The sequence below is a fragment of the Oncorhynchus clarkii genome, chromosome 17, assembly GCF_045791955.1.
Source record: "Oncorhynchus clarkii lewisi isolate Uvic-CL-2024 chromosome 17, UVic_Ocla_1.0, whole genome shotgun sequence".
NCBI lineage: Eukaryota > Metazoa > Chordata > Actinopteri > Salmoniformes > Salmonidae > Oncorhynchus > Oncorhynchus clarkii.
The window spans coordinates 81,744,712-81,765,356 of record NC_092163.1 but is presented as its reverse complement, the minus strand read 5'-3'; the positions used below and the strand labels follow the sequence as shown (position 1 = coordinate 81,765,356).

Sequence of the window (20,645 nt, the reverse complement as noted above, 5' to 3'; positions counted from 1 at the left end):
TGTGCTCCATCACTTCAGTTAGGTTCTTAGTTTCAAACCTCACACACCTGAACAGACGCGATTTGATATGAAGAACCTTTTTAAAGAGCGCAGACCCATTATTTATTTTAACATACATTTGACATTAATTTAGTTTAATTAATAAATAATTAATTACGGTCTATAAGGTGTGTATATTCCATCCTCAACTATGATTTAATGAATGTAATGTTTGATACTGCTAGTGAAGCTTCATATTTATTAATTATACAACAATTATATATACCAGTGAAGCCTCATTACATTCATTAAATCATAGTTGAGGATGGAATATACACACCTCATAGACAGAACATTTATTTCCCATCTTTGGTCATGTTCCTTCCACCAGCTCCAGGCCATGTCTGTCTTCACGAAGCGCTACAAAGAGGAGGCTCTAGGAGTAGGGGAGGTGGCGCTGCCTGGGGAGGGAGGCGCTAACCCTCCGCCCGTCGTCAAAGGAGAAAAGCAGAAGGACGGAACTGGGAATGGGCAGGCCACCAATGTCCAGCCAGACCCCGTTGATACTCCTACCACCAATGGGACTGACTGCTGTAAAAGTGAATATGTAAGTCATTGTAATATGTAAGTCATCGTGTCATTGTAACTACAATATTTACAGGAAGGTTTGCTTTAGCTTGCCTGACGTGTCAGATGGGCGGGTTTTGCAGTTTTTGGGAGTAACTATTCGATTGGTTCAATCAAGCACAGATTAAGTTTTTGATTTCTAATAGTACTTGAACCCAGGTCTGTTTTGACCCCGTCTCTCACCCATCCTCAGGCTCTGCCTGCTCTAAAGAGATGGCCTCCTACTCCACTCCAACCCCTTCAAGCCTTAGGCTACTTTACGTTTCTCTTTCACTACTCCATTCCTTACTTTTATCTCAGCACCCCTGGACTCTGAAGGAGAGATGTTTTCCTACAAGAATAATTAGATTTTTTTTTAAATTATTTTTTTTACAGAAAATGTATATCTTTGTTTTGACATTCATATTACAAATGCTTAGTTCTCTTCACGTTTTAATTATGTTGAACCATAAAGTTGACATATAGGAGTTAAGATTAGATTGAATGGTGGGTTGGTTGCTGTGGGTGAAAATACAGCACTTGAAGGAAGAGGACATTAGAAACATACGTATACAGTTGAAGTCAGAAGTTTACATACACCTTAGCCAAATACATTTAACCTCAGTTTTTCACAATTCCTGACATTTAATCATATTAAAAATTCCCTGTCTTAGGTCTGTTAGGATCACCACTTTATTTTCAGAATATGAAATGTTAGAGTAATAGTAGAGATTTATTTCAGCTTTTATTTCTTTCATCACATTCCCAGTGGGTCAGAAGTTTACATACACTCAATTAGTATTTGGTAGCATTGCCTTTAAATTGTGTAACTTGGGTCAAATGTTTCTGGTAGCCTTCCACAAGCTTCCCACAATAAGTTGGGTAAATTCTGGCCCATTCCTCCTGACAGAACTGGTGTAACTAAGTCACGTTTGTAGGCCTCCTTGCTCGCACACGCATTTTCAGTTCGGCCCACAAATCTTCTATAGGATTGAGGTCAGGGCTTTGTGATGGCCACTCCAATACCTTGACTTTGTTGTCCTTAAGCCATTTTGCCACAACTTTGGAAGTATGCTTGAGGTCATTGTCCATTTGGAAGACCCATTTGCGACCAAGCTTCAACTTCCTGACTGATGACTGATGTCTTGAGATGTTGCTTCAATATATCCACATCATTTTCCAACCTTATGATGCCATCTATTTTGTGAAGTGCACCAGTCCCTCCTGCAGCAAAGCACCCCCACAACATGATGCTGCCACCCCCATGCTTCACGGTTGTGATGGTGTTCTTCGGCTTGCAAGCCCTCCCCTTTTTTCCTCCAAACATAATGATGGTCATTATGGCCAAACGGTTCCATTTTTGTTTCATCAGACCACAGGACATTTCTCAAAAAAGTACGATCTTTGTCTCCATATGTAGTTGCAAACCGTAGTCTGGCTTTTTTCTGGACGTTTGAGCAGTGGTTTCTTCCTTGCTGAGCAGTCTTTCAAGTTATGTTGATATAGGACTCGTTTTACTGTGGATATAGATACTTTTGTACCTGTTTCCTCCAGCATCTTCACAAAGTCCTTTGCTGCTGTTCTGGGATTGATGTGCACTTTTCGCACCAAAGTACGTTCATCTCTAGGAGATAGAATGCGTCTCCTTCCTGAGCAGTATGACTGCTGCATGGTCCCATGGTGTTTATACTTGTGTACTATTATTTGTACAGATGAACGTGGTACCTTCAGGCATTTGGAAATTACTCCCAATGATGAACCAGACTGGTGGAGGTCTGCAGTTTTTTTCTGAGGTCTTGGCCTATTTCTTTTGATTTTCCCATGATGTCAAGCAAAGAGGCACTGAGTTTGAAGGTAGGCCTTCAAATACATCCACAGGTACACCTCCATTTGACTCACATGATGTAAATTAGCCAATCAGAAACTTCTAAAGCCATGACATAATGTCGGGAATTTTCCAAGCTGTTTAAAGGCACTGTCAACTTAGTGAATGTAAACGTCTGACCCCCTGCAATTGTGACACAGTGAAATAATCTGTCTGTAAACAATTGTTGGAAAAATGACTTATGTAATGCTCAAAGTAGATGTCCTCACCGAACTGCCAAAACTATAGATTGTTAACAAGAAATTTGTGAAGTGGTTGAAAAACAAGTTTTAATTTCGCCAACCTAAGTATGTAAACTTCCGACTTCAACTGTTTGTCTTTAACTCCAGGTAATGTAGATGTAGTGTATTTTTCTCCTGGTATGAACTAGACATTTTCCCTCGTCAGATTCTGTTGCTGTTACTGCTAGCAGTTTCCTATTGGGTAGATAGTAAGGCTAAGGTGAAGTGGGGGAAAAACGGGGCCTGGAGTGTTTGTAGGATATATATATGCATGTATGTATGTGGAGGCTATATACAGGGTGTTACGGTATAGAGTCAATGTGGAGGCTATATACAGGGGGTACCGGTATAGAGTCAATGTGGAGGCTATATACAGGGTGTTACGGTACAGAGTCAATGTGGAGGCTATATACAGGGTGTTACGGTACAGAGTCAATGTGGAGGCTATGTAGAGGTGTGTGTATGTGTGTATATATGTATACCTTCCTCTCAAGTTCTTGGCTCTTTCCAGAACAGTTACATTTTCCTTGAATCTCAGGAACTTGAGCATCCTGCCTGACTGGTTGCATCACTGCCTGGTATGGCAAACTGCTCGGCCTCCGACCGCAAGGCACTATAGAGGGTAGTGCATACGGCCCAGTACATCACTGAAGAGGGTCTGGACCTATAGAAGATATTTAAGTCATTAAGAGAACATCTGTTCTGTATGTGAATCCATGATAATGAGAGAAATCTGATTTTCTTCCAATCGAGGAGGAACAACATGGTTGTGGACGGAATTGCAGAATCTCCACACGAGACCTGGACAGAGTCTGAGGACAAAATGAGTAACTGAAGATGGACCACAGGAAGTTTGAGATGGAGCGCACCCACAGAACTGAAAAACCCACCACTGGCCCAAGTGACAGGCCCAGGCACTTGGTGGTCAAGTTCCTGAGATTCAAGGAAAATGTAACTGTTCTGGAAAGAGCCAAGAACTTGAGAGGAAGGTATATATTCCTCTACTAGAACTATCCTGAAGCTGTGCGCCAGAAGAGGAAAGAACTGATCCCAGCCATGAAAGCTGCCAGAACTGAAAAACCCACCACCAGCAACGTTGCTGTTGCTGTATATATTCAGAGCCATATCCCTGTACATCCGCTATGACGGGCTCATTGTCCACCCTCCCATCCAAAAGCCTGGAAGGGATGAGGGAGCCAAGGCTATGCGTTTGTAGCTTCTACCCTGCAACACACACACTTATTTACTTAATGGACTGCTGAATGTATATATTGTGGCAGACCAGGGGGTTTGGTCAAGACGTTTACCCAGATCAGACACGGACAGAGAAGGATTAGTTTCAAGGGTGTTTATTTAAATAATAGTTATGAAAGAAAATAATAGGTCTCCCCCATGAGACCCTCTCCGGGATACCGTCTTCTGGCCTCCGGGTCTTGCTGTATCCCCCATGAGACCCTCTCCGGGATACCGTCTTCTGGCCTCCGGGTCTTGCTGTATCCCCCATGAGACCCTCTCCGGGATACCGTCTTCTGGCCTCCGGGTCTTGCTGTATCCCCCATGAGACCCTCTCCGGGATACCGTCTTCTGGCCTCCGGGTCTTGCTGTATCCCCCATGAGACCCTCTCCGGGATACCGTCTTCTGGCCTCCGGGTCTTGCTGTATCCCCCATGAGACCCTCTCCGGGATACCGTCTTCTGGCCTCCGGGTCTTGCTGTATCCCCCATGAGACCCTCTCCGGGATACCGTCTTCTGGCCTCCGGGTCTTGCTGTATCCCCCATGAGACCCTCTCCGGGATACCGTCTTCTGGCCTCCGGGTCTTGCTGTATCCCCCATGAGACCCTCTCCGGGATACCGTCTTCTGGCCTCCGGGTCTTGCTGTATCCCCCATGAGACCCTCTCCGGGATACCGTCTTCTGGCCTCCGGGTCTTGCTGTATCCCCCATGAGACCCTCTCCGGGATACCGTCTTCCCGCCTCCGGGTCTTGCTGTATCCCCCATGAGACCCTCTCCGGGATACCGTCTTCTGACCTCCAGGTCTTGCTGTATCCCCCATGAGACCCTCTCCGGGATACCGTCTTCTGGTCTATGGGTCTTGCTGTATCCTGTTTGGCACACACGCTCAAATTCCCTCGTTTCCGCTCAGGCACTGTCTCCAACTACACAGAAGTCACCTTACTTCCCCCAGTCCCCTTGTGTGCTGCCCTTCTGGCAGCTTTATGGGCCTTGCACAGCTGGTGAGCAATCAGCCCTTGATTACTCACCAACTCCCCAATCAGCCCCAATTAGTCATGGCTGGGGAGCCCGTCGAGACCTGGCACGTTGAGCAGATGGAGCCATCGCCTCGTGATGTACACTCCATCTGCTACCAGGCCTCGACGAGTCTACCCCTGGTGGCTGACCTGCTGTATGCCACAAAATATATTATCTTGCTTTGTTTACTCTTTTCCATATTATGTCTATCTCTGATAAGCTGCCCAGGAAAGGGCTGAAAATAGGCCAGTTAATGAAATCAATAACTTGCTAACATCTTAAAACAGTGGCTTGCGAAAGTATTCACCCCCTTGGCGTTTTTCCTATTTTGTTGCCATACAACCTGAAATTAAAATTGATTTTTGGTGGGGTTTGTATCATTTGATTTACACAACATGCCTACCACTTTGAAGATATAAAATAAAAAGTTTCTCTACAATAAAAATCTTTATTGTGAAATAAAAATAAAAAAACAACTTGCGCATGCATAACTATTCAACCTACTTTGTAGAGACGCCTTTTGCAGCAATTACAGCTGCATGTCTCTTGGGGTATGTCTCTAAGTTTGGCACATTTAGCCACTGGGATTTTTGCCCATTTCTTCAAGGCAAAACTGCTCCAGCTCCTTCAAGTTCCACTGGTGTACAGCAATCTTTGTCATACCACAGATTCTCAATTGGATTGAGGTCTGGGCATTGACTAGGCCATTCCAAGACATTTAAATGTTTCCACTTAAACCGCCCGAGTGTTGCTTTTAGCAGGATGCTTAGGGTCATTGTCCTGCTGGAAGTTGAACCTCTGTCCCCGTCTCAAATCTCTGGAAGACTGAAACAACAGGTTTCCCTCAATGTCCCTGTATTTAGCGCCATCCATCAGTTTCCCAGTCCCTGCCGATGGAAAAACATCCCCACAGCATGATGCTGCCATGGAGATGGTGTTCTCGGGGTGATGAGAGGTGTTGGCTTTGCGCCAGACAGCGTTTTCCTTGATGGCCAAAAAGCTACATTTTAGTCTCATCTGACCAGAGTACCTTCTTCTATATGTTTGGGGAGTCTCCCACATGCCTTCTGGCGAACACCAAACTTGTTTTTTTTTTTTTTTTTTTTTTAAGCAATGGCTTTTTTTTCTGGCCACTCTTATGTAAAGCCCAGCTCTGGAGTGTGTGCATTAAAGTGGTCCTATGGACAGATATTCCAATCTCCGCTGTGGAGCTTTGCAGCTCCTTCAGGGTTATCTTTGGTCTCTTTGTTGCCTCTGATTAATGCCCTTCTTGCCTGGTCTGTGAGTTTTGTTGGGCGGGCCCTCTCTTGGCAGGTTTGTTGTGCAATATTCTTTAAATTTTTTAATAATGGATTTAATTGTGCTCTGTGGGATGTTCAAAGTTTCTGATATTTTTTTTTATAACCCAATCTGTACTTCTCCGCAACTTTATCATTGACCTGTTTGGGGAGCTCCTTGGTCTTCATGGTGCCCCTTGCTTAGTGGTGGTGGCCCTTGCTTAGTGGTGGTGCCCCTTGCTTAGTGGCGGTGCCCCTTGCTTAGTGGTGGTACCTCTTGCTTAGTGGTGGTACCCCTTGCTTAGTGGTGGTGCCCCTTGCTCAGTGGCGGTGCCCCTTGCTTAGTGGCGGTGCCCCTTGCTTAGTGGCGGTGCCCCTTGCTTAGTGGCGGTGCCCCTTGCTTAGTGGTGTTGCAGGTTCCGGGGCCTTTCAGAACAGGTGTGTGTATATATACTGAGATCATGTGACAGATCATGTGACATAGATTGCACAGAGATGGACTTTATTTCACTAATTATGTGACTTTTATAGGTAATTGGTTGCACCAGATCTGATTTAGGGGCTTCATTGCAAAGGGGGTGAATGCATATGACCAGACCACTTTTCCGTTTTAAATAATAAATAAAAATTCACTTCACCAATTTGGACTATTTTGTGTCCAATACATGAAATCAAAAATATATTTAAATGACAGGTTGTACTGCAACAAAATGGGAAAACCACCAATGAGGATGAATACCTTTGCAAGGTACTGTATATTAGCCATTTCTGAGACTCACTTAGATAATTCATTTGACGATACAGCAGTAGCAATACAAGGATATAACATCTATAGAAGAGACATAAATGCTTATGGGGGAGGTGTTGTTGTATATATTCAGAGCCATATTCCTGTAATGCTTAGAGGAGATCTCATGGGGGAGGTGTTGCTGTATATATTTAGAACCACATCTCTGTAATGCTTAGAGAAGATCTTATGTCAAGTGTTATTGAAGTGTTGTGGTTGCAGGTTCACTTGGCACATCTAAAGCCTTTTCTTTTGGGGTGTCGCTATAGGCCACCAAGTGGTAACATTCAGTATCTAAATGTGTGAAATGCTTGATAGTGTGTGTGATGTAAACAGTGAGGTCTACTTTCTTGGACCTGAATATTGACTGGTTTTCATCAAGCTGTCCTCTCAAGAGGAAGCTTCTCACTGTAACCAGTGTCTGTAATCTGGTTCAGGTTATTAATCAACCTACCAGGGTGTTTACAAACACTACAGGAACAAGATCATCCACATGTATCGATCACATGTTTACTAATACTGTAGAACTTAGTTCTAAACCTGTATCTGAACCCATTGGATGCAGGGATCACAATATAGTGGCTTTATACAGGAAAGCCTGTAATCAATCCCACAAATGCTGATGCTCCAGATACTCAACAAGTCTATAGAAGGCCAGTTTTATTGCTTTTTTTAATCAGGACAACAGTTTTCAATTGTGCTAACATAATTGCAAAAGTGTTTTCTAATGATCAATTAGCCTTTTTAAAATGATAAACTTTGATTAGCGAACACAACGTGCCATTGGAACACAGGAGTGACGGTTGCTGATAATGGGCCTCTGTACGCCTATGTAGATATTCCATAGAAAATCTGCCGTTTCCAGCTACAATATTCATTTACAACATTACCAATGTCTCCACTGTGTTTCTGATCAATTTGATGTTAATTTAATGGACCAAAAAATAGTTTTTTTCTTTAAAAAAAAACAAGGACATTTCTAAGTGACCCCAAACTTTTGAACGGTGTGTGAGACGAGACAACACTACATAAATAGACAAAGCATCTCAGAAACCACCTGTCATTAGATCTCCTTGTATTACTGAGGAGAGTAATATAGTCGGGCGCGTTCTAGGAACAGAAATGCAAATTCCATTATTATAGAATGGATACCCGCAATCAGTCACACACCTGGCTAACTTGATGGGTCATGATCTTCTGGTGAAGTGGAGTCTTTTGTTTAGACTTGTAGCTAGCTACTAGCTAAACAATGAACCATAATGCAATCCATAGAGTATTAGCAATACAAACCGATTGTCATAACTTTAGCTGGCTAATCAAATAGGTTCAATGTTAGCTAGCAATGCAAATGGATTTCTGAGATACTATTACTACACAGATCATACATGTAATTTTAGCTAGAGAGACAGCCATCTAATGTCAGCTGGCTAGCTAACCATTAAGCTTTAACTTGCAATGAAAAATAACTTTCTGACAAAATTCAGAAACGTATGTTAAGTTCCCCAGTTTCTGTTGTAGTTCGTGTATTTGCATGTGTTTTATTTCAAGAAATGGCTTCCTGAAATCCCTCAAGCAGCTGATTGGTCAACTCCATGGCTAATTGGAGAGCTGACCCCGCCCCCTCGTCAAGACGCAGCTGTCTCCAATTACCCATTCCTTCTGAAGCTATATAAAAGCCAGTGTTCTGTTCAGGAGAGAGAGATTTTTGGAGATAGGGATTGTTGAGAGAGATCATTGCTGGGAGGTCATTGCAGAGAGATTGAATGTGAGGGAGATTCATTGCTGGGAGGTCATTGCAGAGAGATTGAATGTGAGGGAGGTCATTGCAGAGAGTTTGAATGTGAGGGAGATTCATTGCTGGGAAGTCATTGCAGAGAGATTGAATGTGAGGGAGGTCATTGCTGAGAGATTGAATGTGAGGGAGATTCATTGCTGGGAAGTCATTGCAGAGAGATTGTATCTGAGGGAGGTCATTGCAGAGAGATTGAATGTGAGGGAGGTCAGTTCAGAGAGATTGAATGTGAGGGAGGTCAGTGCAGAGAGAGGAGGCTGATGGCTGTGGATAATTTGCTGTGTTAGTTGTTGGTAGCAGTTGGTATGTTCTGTGAGTGAGTTGCTCAGATAGAGCTTATTTGATGTCCTTTGTTTCTTAGTTTGTTTGGGAAATGATTTGTTCCCGGGGGGGAAGGGGAAGGCACCTAGGGAGTGTTTAGGCAAGAGGCCCGCGGGCATACATATACCCGTAGTATATTCACTGTCTAGGCACAAAAGGTAAGACCTGGGTGGACCACCCCCTGTATTTTTAGGTTAGGGCACCAGGTGGTGCTAAATTAGGTAAGTAGTGGGTAGGCAGGTAAGATAGGAGAGGGGGGGGCTTTGAGATTTACTTTCTTTGCTTTGGTTCCGTCCAGCCCCTTTTCCCCATATTACCGTGTAAAGGAATAAAGTCCTTGTAAACGGTACCACATTCTGTCTGTTGTCATCCTTGCTTACGCCTACAGTCCATACCTCTTTCACTTCACGGAGAGTTGAGTTGTAGCAGGGTGTTGCGTTCCCTCTTCATAGAGGCGTGCGTAACAACATATAATATCTGAAACTGTATCTAGACTCTTACCTGTATACATGGATGAACGCTTCACGGCAGACCGGAACCCCTTTCATTAAATAAGCTGTCCTGTGCTGTTGTGTCAAGTCACTCCGGTTCACACTGACCGCGTGCAGAAAGTAGTCCGTCACAACTTTCTCCCACTGATCTTTGTCGATAGCGCCTGATAAATTCAGGGCAGCGACGTTATTGAGAGCAGTAGCAACACATTTGCAGTTCTCCATGGCTAATGTTTTTTTATATATTTTGAAAAAAAATAAAAAGCTGCAGTAGAAATGAATACAATTTGATAATGAATCGGGCTGGACATGGCGAGAGGAGATGCTTTTCGGAATGGTCTGCCGTGTAGCATCATTTGTACATAAAATTAACTGCTCGTTATGTGCATTTGTCACATGCGCCGAATACAACAGGTGTTGTACATTACAGTGAAATGCTTACTTACAAGCCCTTAACCAACAAGATGTTATTAAGAAGTTTTCAGATAAAAAAATAAATTAAAAGTTAAATAATTAAACTGCAGCCATAAAATAACAATTGAGGCTATATACAGGAGTCGATGTGCGGGGGCACTGGTTGTTGCCGGTCTCAGCCAATCATGGCTAGCGGGAAGGTTCCTATCTTTTTTTTTTTTTTTCTGTGGCTAAACCAACTAGGCTCATAATTTAACAAGTTTATTCATATTTACAGATGACATACACATTTGTTAAGGCACATGAAAGATCAAATGTTCCAGAAGGCATTTCTGCCCAAAAAAAAGCATTTGGATAAAGCAAAATAAACATGTGAAGTCGTGACTTGCGACATACGCCTAGTTTCCTGAAACTAGTCACTTTTTTTAAATTTATTTTTTATATAGACAGGTGTTTGCCTTTCCAAATCACGTCCAATAAATTGAATTTACCACAGGTGAACTGTGGAAACAGGATGCACCTGAGCTCAATTTAGAGTGTCATAGCAAAGGGTCTGAATACTTACGTAAACAAGGTATTTCTGTCTTTGTAATTTGCAAAAAAATGTCAACCTGTTTTTGTGTGTGTGTGTGTGTGGATATGGAAAAAAAAATTGTCATCAAGGCTTTAATGTAACAAAGTGGAAAAAGTCAAGGTGTCTGAATACTTTCTGAATGCATCGTATGTAGTTTTATCCTGGAGCTGTTCTGGTCCATTAATGTTCTGTGTTATGTCATGTTCTGTGTTGGACCCCAGGAAGAGTAGCTTCTGTTTAAGCAACAGCTAATGGGGATCCTAATAAAATAGCCAATACCAAATAGACGTTATAAAACAATGTCTATCAAGCCTTTTCAGAGTGACAGTTATACTATAGTCTAGGATTATGACAAGATAGATATAGATGTTTTTTCTTTTTTTTTTCGGTTAATTTTGTATTGTGGACAATCATTTTGGTAAAAGCACAGCACATACAGCAAATGTATGCAAGTAGTTCACATCTGAAACAGTCATGAGACACGCTGTCTTCTAGCGTTGTTGTCAGATGAAAACATCTGATCTCCAAACCAGAACAGTTTTACACGTAGTTACTGTTTTTTTTTTTCTTCAATCCACCCGACAGTGACGATGGGAAAAACCCAGGTAGGATTCTTGAACTCATAAGAAGGAAGCGGTGAATGGGTTGTCTTCACACACTGAGGTCCAAATGGTTCCCTTTATAATACAGTACTTTTGACCAGGGCCCACTTGGCTCTTTGACCAGGGCCCACTTGGCTCTTTGACCAGGGCCCACTTGGCTCTTTGACCAGGGCCCACTTGGCTCTTTGACCAGGGCCCATTTGTCTCTTTGACCAGGGCCCATTTGTCTCTTTGACCAGGGCCCACTTGGCTCTTTGACCAGGGCCCATTTGTCTCTTTGACCAGGGCCCATTTGTCTCTTTGACCAGGGCACACTGGGCTCTTTGACCAGGGCCCACTTGTCTCTTTGACCAGGGCCCATTTGTCTCTTTGACCAGGGCCCACTTGGCTCTTTGACCAGGGCCCATTTGTCTCTTTGACCAGGGCCCATTTGTCTCTTTGACCAGGGCCCACTTGGCTCTTTGACCAGGGCCCATTTGTCTCTTTGACCAGGGCACACTGGGCTCTTTGACCAGGGCACACTGGGCTCTTTGACCAGGGCCCATTTTGTCTCTTTGACCTGGGCTCTTTGACCAGGGCCCATTTGTCTCTTTGACCTGGGCTCTTTGACCAGGGCTCTTTGACCAGGGCCCATTTGTCTCTTTGACCTGGGCTCTTTGACCAGGGCCCATTTGTCTCTTTGACCAGGGCCCACTGGGCTCTTTGACCAGGGCCCATTTGTCTCTTTGACCAGGGCCCACTTGTCTCTTTGACCTGGGCTCTTTGACCAGGGCCCACTTGTCTCTTTGACCTGGGCTCTTTGACCAGGGCCCATTTGTCTCTTTGACCAGGGCCCACTGGGCTCTTTGACCAGGGCCCACTGGGCTCTTTGACCAGGGCCCACTGGGCTCTTTGACCAGGGCCCATGGGGCACATTTTGGGACACAACTTTGTAAGTGCCTGTAGGGCCCTTGTCTTTTCACCCTAGTCAGTGCGTTTGTGGATGGTGATAAAACCAAGGATTTATGACTCAGTGAGGCAGTCTGTGTTCAGCTGCTAAGGAAAGGACGTGTTTATGCTAAAATATCAACGGAATAAACCCTGCTGGCTACAAATGTCTTACAAATGTGGGCGGAGGAGTTCTGTTCTCTCTCTGTCTTTGTCTCCATCTCTCTCTGTGTGTGTGTGCGCTCAAGTGTGGACAATCCTTTAGCTTCAGATGTTAGTCTCACTACAAAGTGACTGTACGTTGACATTGCTTTCAACTGATTGTCATTGTGGCTCCATCGAACGCTATATAAAAAAACTTCTATGTAGTACACAGGCCATCATTACGAGAGAGGACGACAGCAAACAGACGGAGAGCAGTATGAAAATGATTTTAAAGGCTGACTAAACATCTGCCTTTGATTGCTTGTATCATAACATTGCACCATGTTTCGGGCTTGGCCTTAGTGCTGTGGTGATGTGGGCTTTGAGAGAGGACGATGCACGATCATCATGTTGTGTGGATTTGACAATATACTGGCAAGTGGGTTATCCCCCCCCCCCACCCCCCATTCCTGTGGTGTCAGTTTGCTCAATGGAGTTGTTTTTGTCTCCCCCTGTTCCCTCTCTTTCCACTCCCCCCCCCCCCCCCCCCCCCAATTCTCCCTCGACTCTCCCCTCCTACAGCATTGCAGTGGTTGCGGGGAGCTCGCCCCCCTGGACAGTCCTGTGGTGTATGCAGAGTGGGCGGGCTACGACAAGCAGTGGCACCCGACCTGCTTCGTGTGTTCAGAGTGTGGAGAGGCTCTGGTGGATCTTGTGTACTACTGGAGGGAGGGAGAGCTGCTCTGTGGAAGACACTACTGCCAGAGGACCAGACCACGCTGTTCGGGATGTGATGAGGTGAGGGGGGGGGGGGGGGGGGACGGAGAGGAAGGGGGGCAGGAGGGGGGCGGAGCAGGGTACTCTGTGGAAGATGGTACTGCCAGAGGACCAGAACACGCTGTTCAGGGTCTGACGAGGTGAGGGGAGACTCATGGAAATAGGATGAACATTATTGTCCCAACGGGAAAATTGTCTTTGAGACACAGAACTGCTGTATACAAAATAGACTCTGTACAGTCGTGGCCAAAAGTTTTGAAGATGACACAAATATGTTTTTTCACAAAGTTTGCTGCTTCAGTGTCTTTAGATATCTTTGTCAGAAGTTACTACGGAACTATGAAGTATAATAACAAGCATTTTCTAAGTGTCAAAGGCTTTTATTGACAATTACATGAAGTTGATACAAAGAGTCAATATTTGCAGTGTTGACCCTTCTTTTTTAAGACCTCTGCAATTCGCCCTGGCATGCTGTCAATTAACTTCTGGGCCACATCCTGACTGATGGCAGCCCATTCTTGAATTTGTGGGTTCTTGTTTGTTCACCCACCTAAGGTCTGGGGAGTTTCCTGGCCATGGAACCAAAATATTGATGTTTTGTTCCCCGAGCCACTTAGTTATCACTTTGCCTTATGGCAAGGTGCTCCATCATGCTGGAAAAGGCATTGTTCATCACCAAACTGTTCCTGGATGGTTGGGAGAAGTTGCTCTCGGAGGATGTGTTAGTGCCATTCTTTATTCATGGCTGTGTTCTTAGGTAGAATTGTGAGTGAGCACACTCCCTTGGCTGAGAAGCAACCCCACACATTAATGGCCTCAGGATGCTTTACTGTTGGCATGACACAAGACTGATGGTAGCACTCACCTTGTCTTCTCCGGACAAGCTTTTTTTCTGGATGCCCCAAACAATCGGAAAGGGGATTCATCAGAGAAAATGACTTTACCCCAGTCCTCAGCAGTCCAATCCCTATACCTTATGCAGAATATCAGTCTGCCCCTGATGTTTTTCCTGGAGAGAAGTGGCTTCTTTGCTGCCCTTCTTGACACCAGGCCATCCTCCTAAAGTATTTGCCTCACTGTGTGTGCAGATGCACTCACACCTGCCTGCTGCCATTCCTGAGCAAGCTCTGTACTGGTGGTGCCCCTAAATAAACCATTTATCTGATCATCAAGAACTTCAAGGAGAGCGGTTCAATTGTTGTGAAGAAGGCTTCAGGGCGCCCAAGAAAGTCCAGCAAGCACCAGGACCGGCTCCTAAAGTTGATTCAGCTGCAGGATCGGTGCAATCTTACTGGCAGCAATATCCTTGCCTGTGAAGCCCTTTTTGTGCAAAGCAATGATGATGGCACATGTTCCTTGCAGGTAACCATGGTTGACAGAGGAAGAACAATGATTCCAAGCACTACCCTCCTTTTGAAGCTTCCAGTCTGTTATTTGAACTCAATCAGCTTGACAGAGTGATCTCCAGCCTTGTCCTCGTCAACACTCACATCTGTGTTAACGAGAGAACCACTGACATGATGTCAGCTGGTCCTTTTGTGGCAGGGCTGAAATGCAGTGGAAATGTTTTTTGGGGGATTCAGTTCATTTGCATGGCGAAGAGGGACTTTGCAATTAATTGCAATTCATCTGATCACTCTTCATAACATTCTGGAGTATATGCAAATTGCCATCATACAAACTGAGGCAGCAGACTTTGAAAATGTATATTTGTTTCATTCTCAACGTTTGGGCACGACTGTACATTACACACTAGACAAAATACATTAATTGAATGAGGGATCCCAGTGCTATTCATTCTGATTCTATGGGAGACGACCGCAGAAACTGCATCTCTGCAGTCCAGAAACTGCATCTCTGCAGTCCAGAAACTGCATCTCTGCAGTCCAGAAACTGCATCTCTGCAGTCCAGAAACTGCATCTCTGCAGTCCAGAAACTGCATCTCTGCAGTCCAGAAACTGCATCTCTGCAGTCCAGAAACTGCATCTCTGCAGTCCAGAAACGGCATCTCTGCAGTCCAGAAACGGCATCTCTGCAGTCCAGAAACGGCATCTCTGCAGTCCAGAAACTGCATCTCTGCAGTCCAGAAACTGCATCTCTGCAATCCAGAAACGGCATCTCTGCAGTCCAGAAACGGCATCTCTGCAGTCCAGAAACGGCATCTCTGCAGTCCAGAAACGGCATCTCTGCAGTCCAGAAACGGCATCTCTGCAGTCCAGAAACGGCATCTCTGCAGTCCAGAAACGGCATCTCTGCAGTCCAGAAACGGCATCTCTGCAGTCCAGAAACGGCATCTCTGCAGTCCAGAAACGGCATCTCTGCAGTCCAGAAACGGCATCTCTGCAGCCCAGAAACGGCATCTCTGCAGTCCAGAAACGGCATCTCTGCAGCCCAGAAACGGCATCTCTGCAGCCCAGAAACGGCATCTCTGCAGCCCAGAAACTGCATCTCTGCAGCCCAGAAACTGCATCTCTGCAGCCCAGAAACTGCATCTCTGCAGTCCAGAAACGGCATCTCTGCAGTCCAGAAACGGCATCTCTGCAGTCCAGAAACGGCATCTCTGCAGTCCAGAAACGGCATCTCTGCAGTCCAGAAACGGCATCTCTGCAGTCCAGAAACGGCATCTCTGCAGTCCAGAAACGGCATCTCTGCAGTCCAGAAACTGCATCTCTGCAGTCCAGAAACGGCATCTCTGCAGTCCAGAAACGGCATCTCTGCAGTCCAGAAACGGCATCTCTGCAGTCCAGAAACGGCATCTCTGCAGTCCAGAAACGGCATCTCTGCAGTCCAGAAACGGCATCTCTGCAGTCCAGAAACGGCATCTCTGCAGTCCAGAAACTGCATCTCTGCAGTCCAGAAACTGCATCTCTGCAGTCCAGAAACGGCATCTCTGCAGTCCAGAAACGGCATCTCTGCAGTCAGATGCAGTATTTTGATCTGTTTTTTTGGTTCCCTAGAGAAACATTTGATCCAATAAAGAACCCTTAGGATGTGTGTATCTTTTCTCCTCTGGTTTGCAGCTGATCTTCTGTGAGGACTACAAGAAGGGGGGAGATGGCCAGGCGTGGCACCAGGACCATTACTGCTGCTGGCGGTGTGGCCAGAGTCTTGACAGCCCCTGTTCCTGTCCCCAAACACCCAGCCCCAAGCCTGTTTAGGCCCTCCACCACCCAGCCGTAACCAAGACCGCTTCTGACAGTTCCTGTCCCCAAACACCAAGACCAGTTTGACAGGCCCATGCTCTTTACACCAAACACCAAGACTGGTTTAAACTCCCCCTTTACCCACCCACCAGCAAAGCCATTACACCAAGGCTGGCCATCTTCTAGAGATAAAATCACATAATATGTATATGATAATGATGTCACTGAGCTAACCCTTCTCTCGGGGACCTACAGTACCCCTGCAGGATTTCCATTAATTTCCTTTTAAACCTTTAATAAAGTCCTCAGTGATTGGTTGTGAACTAAGGGCTCTTCCTTAGAGGCTGAAACGCATACATGACTAGTCATGGGTGCCATGTTAGAATGCAGTAACTAGCTTATATTGGCAGTATCAGGTAGTCATTAGGAAGGGCTGTCTCGGGAGGTTCACCACTATACATTATCCAGAAATACACTATATATATACAAATGTATGTGGACACCCCATTCAAATGAGTGGATTCGGCTATTTCAGCCACACCCATTGCTGACAGGTGTATAAGCACACAGCTATGCAATCTCCATAGACAAACATTGGCAGTAGAATCACCTTACTGAAGAGCTCAGTGACTTTCAATGTGGCAATGTCATAAGATGCCACCTTTCCAACAAGTTAGTTTGTAAAGTTTCTGCCCTGCTAAAGCAGGTCAATTGTAAGTGCTGTTATTGTGAAGTGGAAATGTCTAGGAGCAAAAACGGCTCAACCGCGAAGTGGTAGGCCACAAGCTCACAGAACAGGACCTCTGAAAATCGTCTGTCCTTGGTTGCTACACTCACTACCGAGTTCCAAACTGCCTCTTGTAGCAACGTCAGCACAATAACTGTTCGTCGGGAGCTTCATGAAATGGGTTTCCATGGCCGAGCAGCCGCACACAAGCATCACCATGGGCAATGCCAAGGGTCAGCTGTAGTGGTGTAAAGCTCACTGCCTTTGGACCCTGGAGCAATGGAAATGTGTTCTCTGGAGTGATGAATCACACTTCACCATCTGGCAGTCAGACGGACGAATCTGGGTTTGGCGGAAGCCAGGAGAACGCTACCTGCCCGAATGCATAGTGCCAACTGTGTAGTCTGGGGTTGTTTTTCATGGTTCAAGCTTGGCCCCTAAATTTCGGGGAAGGGAAATCTAAATGCTACAGCATACAATGACATTCTAGATTCTGTTCTTCCTTTGATAACAGTTTGGGGAAGGCCCTTTCCTGTTTCAGCATGACAATGCCCAGTGCACAAAGCAAGGTCCATACAGAAATGGTTTGTTGAGATCGTGAGGAAGAACTTGACTGGCCTGCACAGAGCCCTGACCTCAACCCCATCAATCTCCTTTGGGGTGAATTGGAACAAGCCAGGTCTAATTGTCCAACATCAGTGGCCGACCTCACTAATGCTCTTATGGCTGAATGGAAGCAAGTCTCCACAGCATTGTTCCAACATCTAGTGGAAAGCCTTTCCAGAAGAGTGGAGGCTGTTATAGCAGCAATGTTCCAACATCTAGTGGAAAGCCTTCCCAGAAGAGTGGAGGCTGTTATAGCAGCAATGTTCCAACATCTAGTGGAAAGCCTTCCCAGAAGGGTGGAGGCTGTTATAGCAGTAAATGGGGGGGACAAACTCCATATTAATGCTCATGATTTTGGAATGAGATGTTTGACGAGCAGGTGTCCACATACTTCTGGTAGTGTTTCCTTGTTATGTGTGCTCTTCTCAGTGAGCCTCCGTCTATTGCACTCGAATACTTTATGCACTGACTCAATGATTATCATCAACAGTCTCCACCTCCCTCATATTGCAGCAGGGTGGAAAATGTACCCAATGTTCATACTTGAGTAGAAGTGAAGATGCCTTAATAGAAAATTACTCAAGTAAACGTGAAAGTCATTCAATAAAATACTACTTGAATAAAAGTATTTGGGTTTTAAATATACTTAAATATCACAAGTAAATGTAATTTATAAAATATACTTAAGTATCAAAAGTATAAATCATTACAAATTCCTTATATAAAGCAGACCAGATGTTTTCTTGTTTAATTACAGAGAGCCAGGGGCAAACTCCAACATTCAGACATCATTTACAAAGGAAGCATTTGTGTTTAGTGATGTTCTCCTCCACATCAGAGGCAGTAGGGATGACCAGGGATGTTCTCTGTTTAGTGAGTCCTCCAGATCAGAGGCAGTAGGGAGGACCAGGGATGTTCTCTGTTTAGTGAGTCCTCCAGATCAGAGGCAGTAGGGAGGACCAGGGATGTTCTCAGTTTAGTGAGTCCTCCAGATCAGAGGCAGTAGGGATGACCAGGGATGTTCTCTGTTTAGTGAGTCCTCCAGATCAGAGGCAGTAGGGAGGACCAGGGATGTTCTCCGTTTAGTGAGTCCTCCAGATCAGAGGCAGTAGGGATGACCAGGGATGTTCTCTGTTTAGTGAGTCCTCCAGATCAGAGGCAGTAGGGATGACCAGGGATGTTCTCTGTTTAGTGAGTCCTCCAGATCAGAGGCAGTAGGGATGACCAGGCATGTTCTCTGTTTAGTTAGTCCTCCAGATCAGAGGCAGTAGGGATGACCAGGGATGTTCTCTGTTTAGTGAGTCCTCCAGATCAGAGGCAGTAGGGAGGACCAGGGATGTTCTCAGTTTAGTGAGTCCTCCAGATCAGAGGCAGTAGGGATGACCAGGGATGTTCTCTGTTTAGTGAGTCCTCCAGATCAGAGGCAGTAGGGAGGACCAGGGATGTTCTCCGTTTAGTGAGTCCTCCAGATCAGAGGCAGTAGGGATGACCAGGGATGTTCTCTGTTTAGTGAGTCCTCCAGATCAGAGGCAGTAGGGATGACCAGGGATGTTCTCTGTTTAGTGAGTCCTCCAGATCAGAGGCAGTAGGGATGACCAGGCATGTTCTCTGTTTAGTTAGTCCTCCAGATCAGAGGCAGTAGGGATGACCAGGCATGTTCTCTGTTTAGTGAGTCCTCCAGATCAGAGGCAGTAGGGAGGACCAGGGATGTTCTCTGTTTACTGAGTCCACCAGATCAGAGGCAGTAGGGATGACCAGGTATGTTCTCTGTTTAGTTAGTCCTCCAGATCAGAGGCAGTAGGGATGACCAGGGATGTTCTCTGTTTAGTGAGTCCTCCAGATCAGAGGCTGTAGGGACGACCAGGGATGTTCTCTGTTTAGTGAGTCCTCCAGATCAGAGGCAGTAGGGATGACCAGGCATGTTCTCTGTTTAGTGAGTCCTCCAGATCAGAGGCAGTAGGGATGACCAGGGATGTTCTCTGTTTACTGAGTCCACCAGATCAGAGGCAGTAGGGATGACCAGGGATGTTCTCTGTTTACTGAGTCCACCAGATCAGAGGCAGTAGGGATGACCAGGGATGTTCTCTGTTTACTGAGTCCACCAGATCAGAGGCAGTAGGGATGACCAGGCATGTTCTCTGTTTAGTTAGTCCTCCAGATCAGAGGCAGTAGGGATGACCAGGGATGTTCTCTGTTTAGTGAGTCCTCCAGATCAGAGGCAGTAGGGATGACCGGGGATGTTCTCTTGATGATTGTGCGAAATAGAACATTTTCCTGTCCAGCTCAGCATTCAAAATGTAACGAGTACGTTTGGGTGTCAGGGGAAAATGTATGGAGTAAAAATGACATAATTTTACTTCACTACATTCCTAAAGAAAACAATGTAATTAAACAAAATATAACTAGGCAAGTCCAGTTAAGAACAAATTCTTATTTACAATGACGGCCTGTCCTGTAGTCCTGTTCTGAAGTCCTGGAGTCCTGTTCTGAAGTCCTGGAGTCCTGTTCTGAAGTCCTGGAGTCCTGTTATGAAGTCCTGGAGTCCTGTCCTGGAGTCCTGTCCTGAAGTCCTTATTGGACCAGATTCACTACCCAGAGCATTGGATAAAAGTAGAGCACTATACACTGAGTATTCGAAACATTAGGAACACTCAGGCCTGCCGTCTGTCTCCTATTCACATTGGGTTTGTCTGTCACAGTTGTAGATAAAAATGTATGTCTGCCTCTCAGTCATGAGGTTGTCCATTGTGTATCTTTATGACATGATGAAACCATTTTAAGAAGATGACCATGTTAGAGAAATAAAATGTTATTTTTTTTGTAGAGCACCCTCCACTCTCTTGTAGTTTTACTTCCTTTTATAATGGTCCTAATGATCATTACAGTCCAGAGATGAAAGAAGGTCATTAGCCTGATGTGGGTCTATTTTTAAAGATCAAAGACACTTCCTCTCTGGTTCAGAAGTTAGTAAGTCTTGCCAGAGATGGTCTAAAATGTTCTAACAGGCTTTGTCTCGCTTGCCCTCTCATGTGCCTACGTTACACACACACACACACACACACACACACACACACAGAGGTTGTGGGTAGAGAATATAGAGTAGTTAGTAGACTTGGGATG

The 20,645-nt window shown here is 45.2% G+C and overlaps 1 protein-coding gene across 2 annotated transcripts in view; it reads left to right on the top strand.

The window, feature by feature from the left end:
- The window catches only part of LOC139371463 (LIM and cysteine-rich domains protein 1-like), a 34,793-nt gene extending 14,440 nt beyond the window's left edge, over nt 1-20,353 (top strand). Inside the window, exons 6-9 of one of the 2 annotated variants that reach the window (XM_071111897.1) lie at nt 371-586; nt 12,854-13,069; nt 16,070-16,175; nt 19,932-20,353. In XM_071111897.1, coding sequence (XP_070967998.1) covers nt 371-586; nt 12,854-13,069; nt 16,070-16,175; nt 19,932-19,945 — 552 coding nt within the window. In that variant the 3' untranslated portion in view covers nt 19,946-20,353. Of the gene's footprint in view, nt 1-370; nt 587-12,853; nt 13,070-16,069; nt 18,171-19,931 lie in introns of those variants that run through there. The other variant, XM_071111896.1, reaches the window with a different exon arrangement.
- The last annotated feature ends 292 nt before the right edge of the window (nt 20,354-20,645 follow it).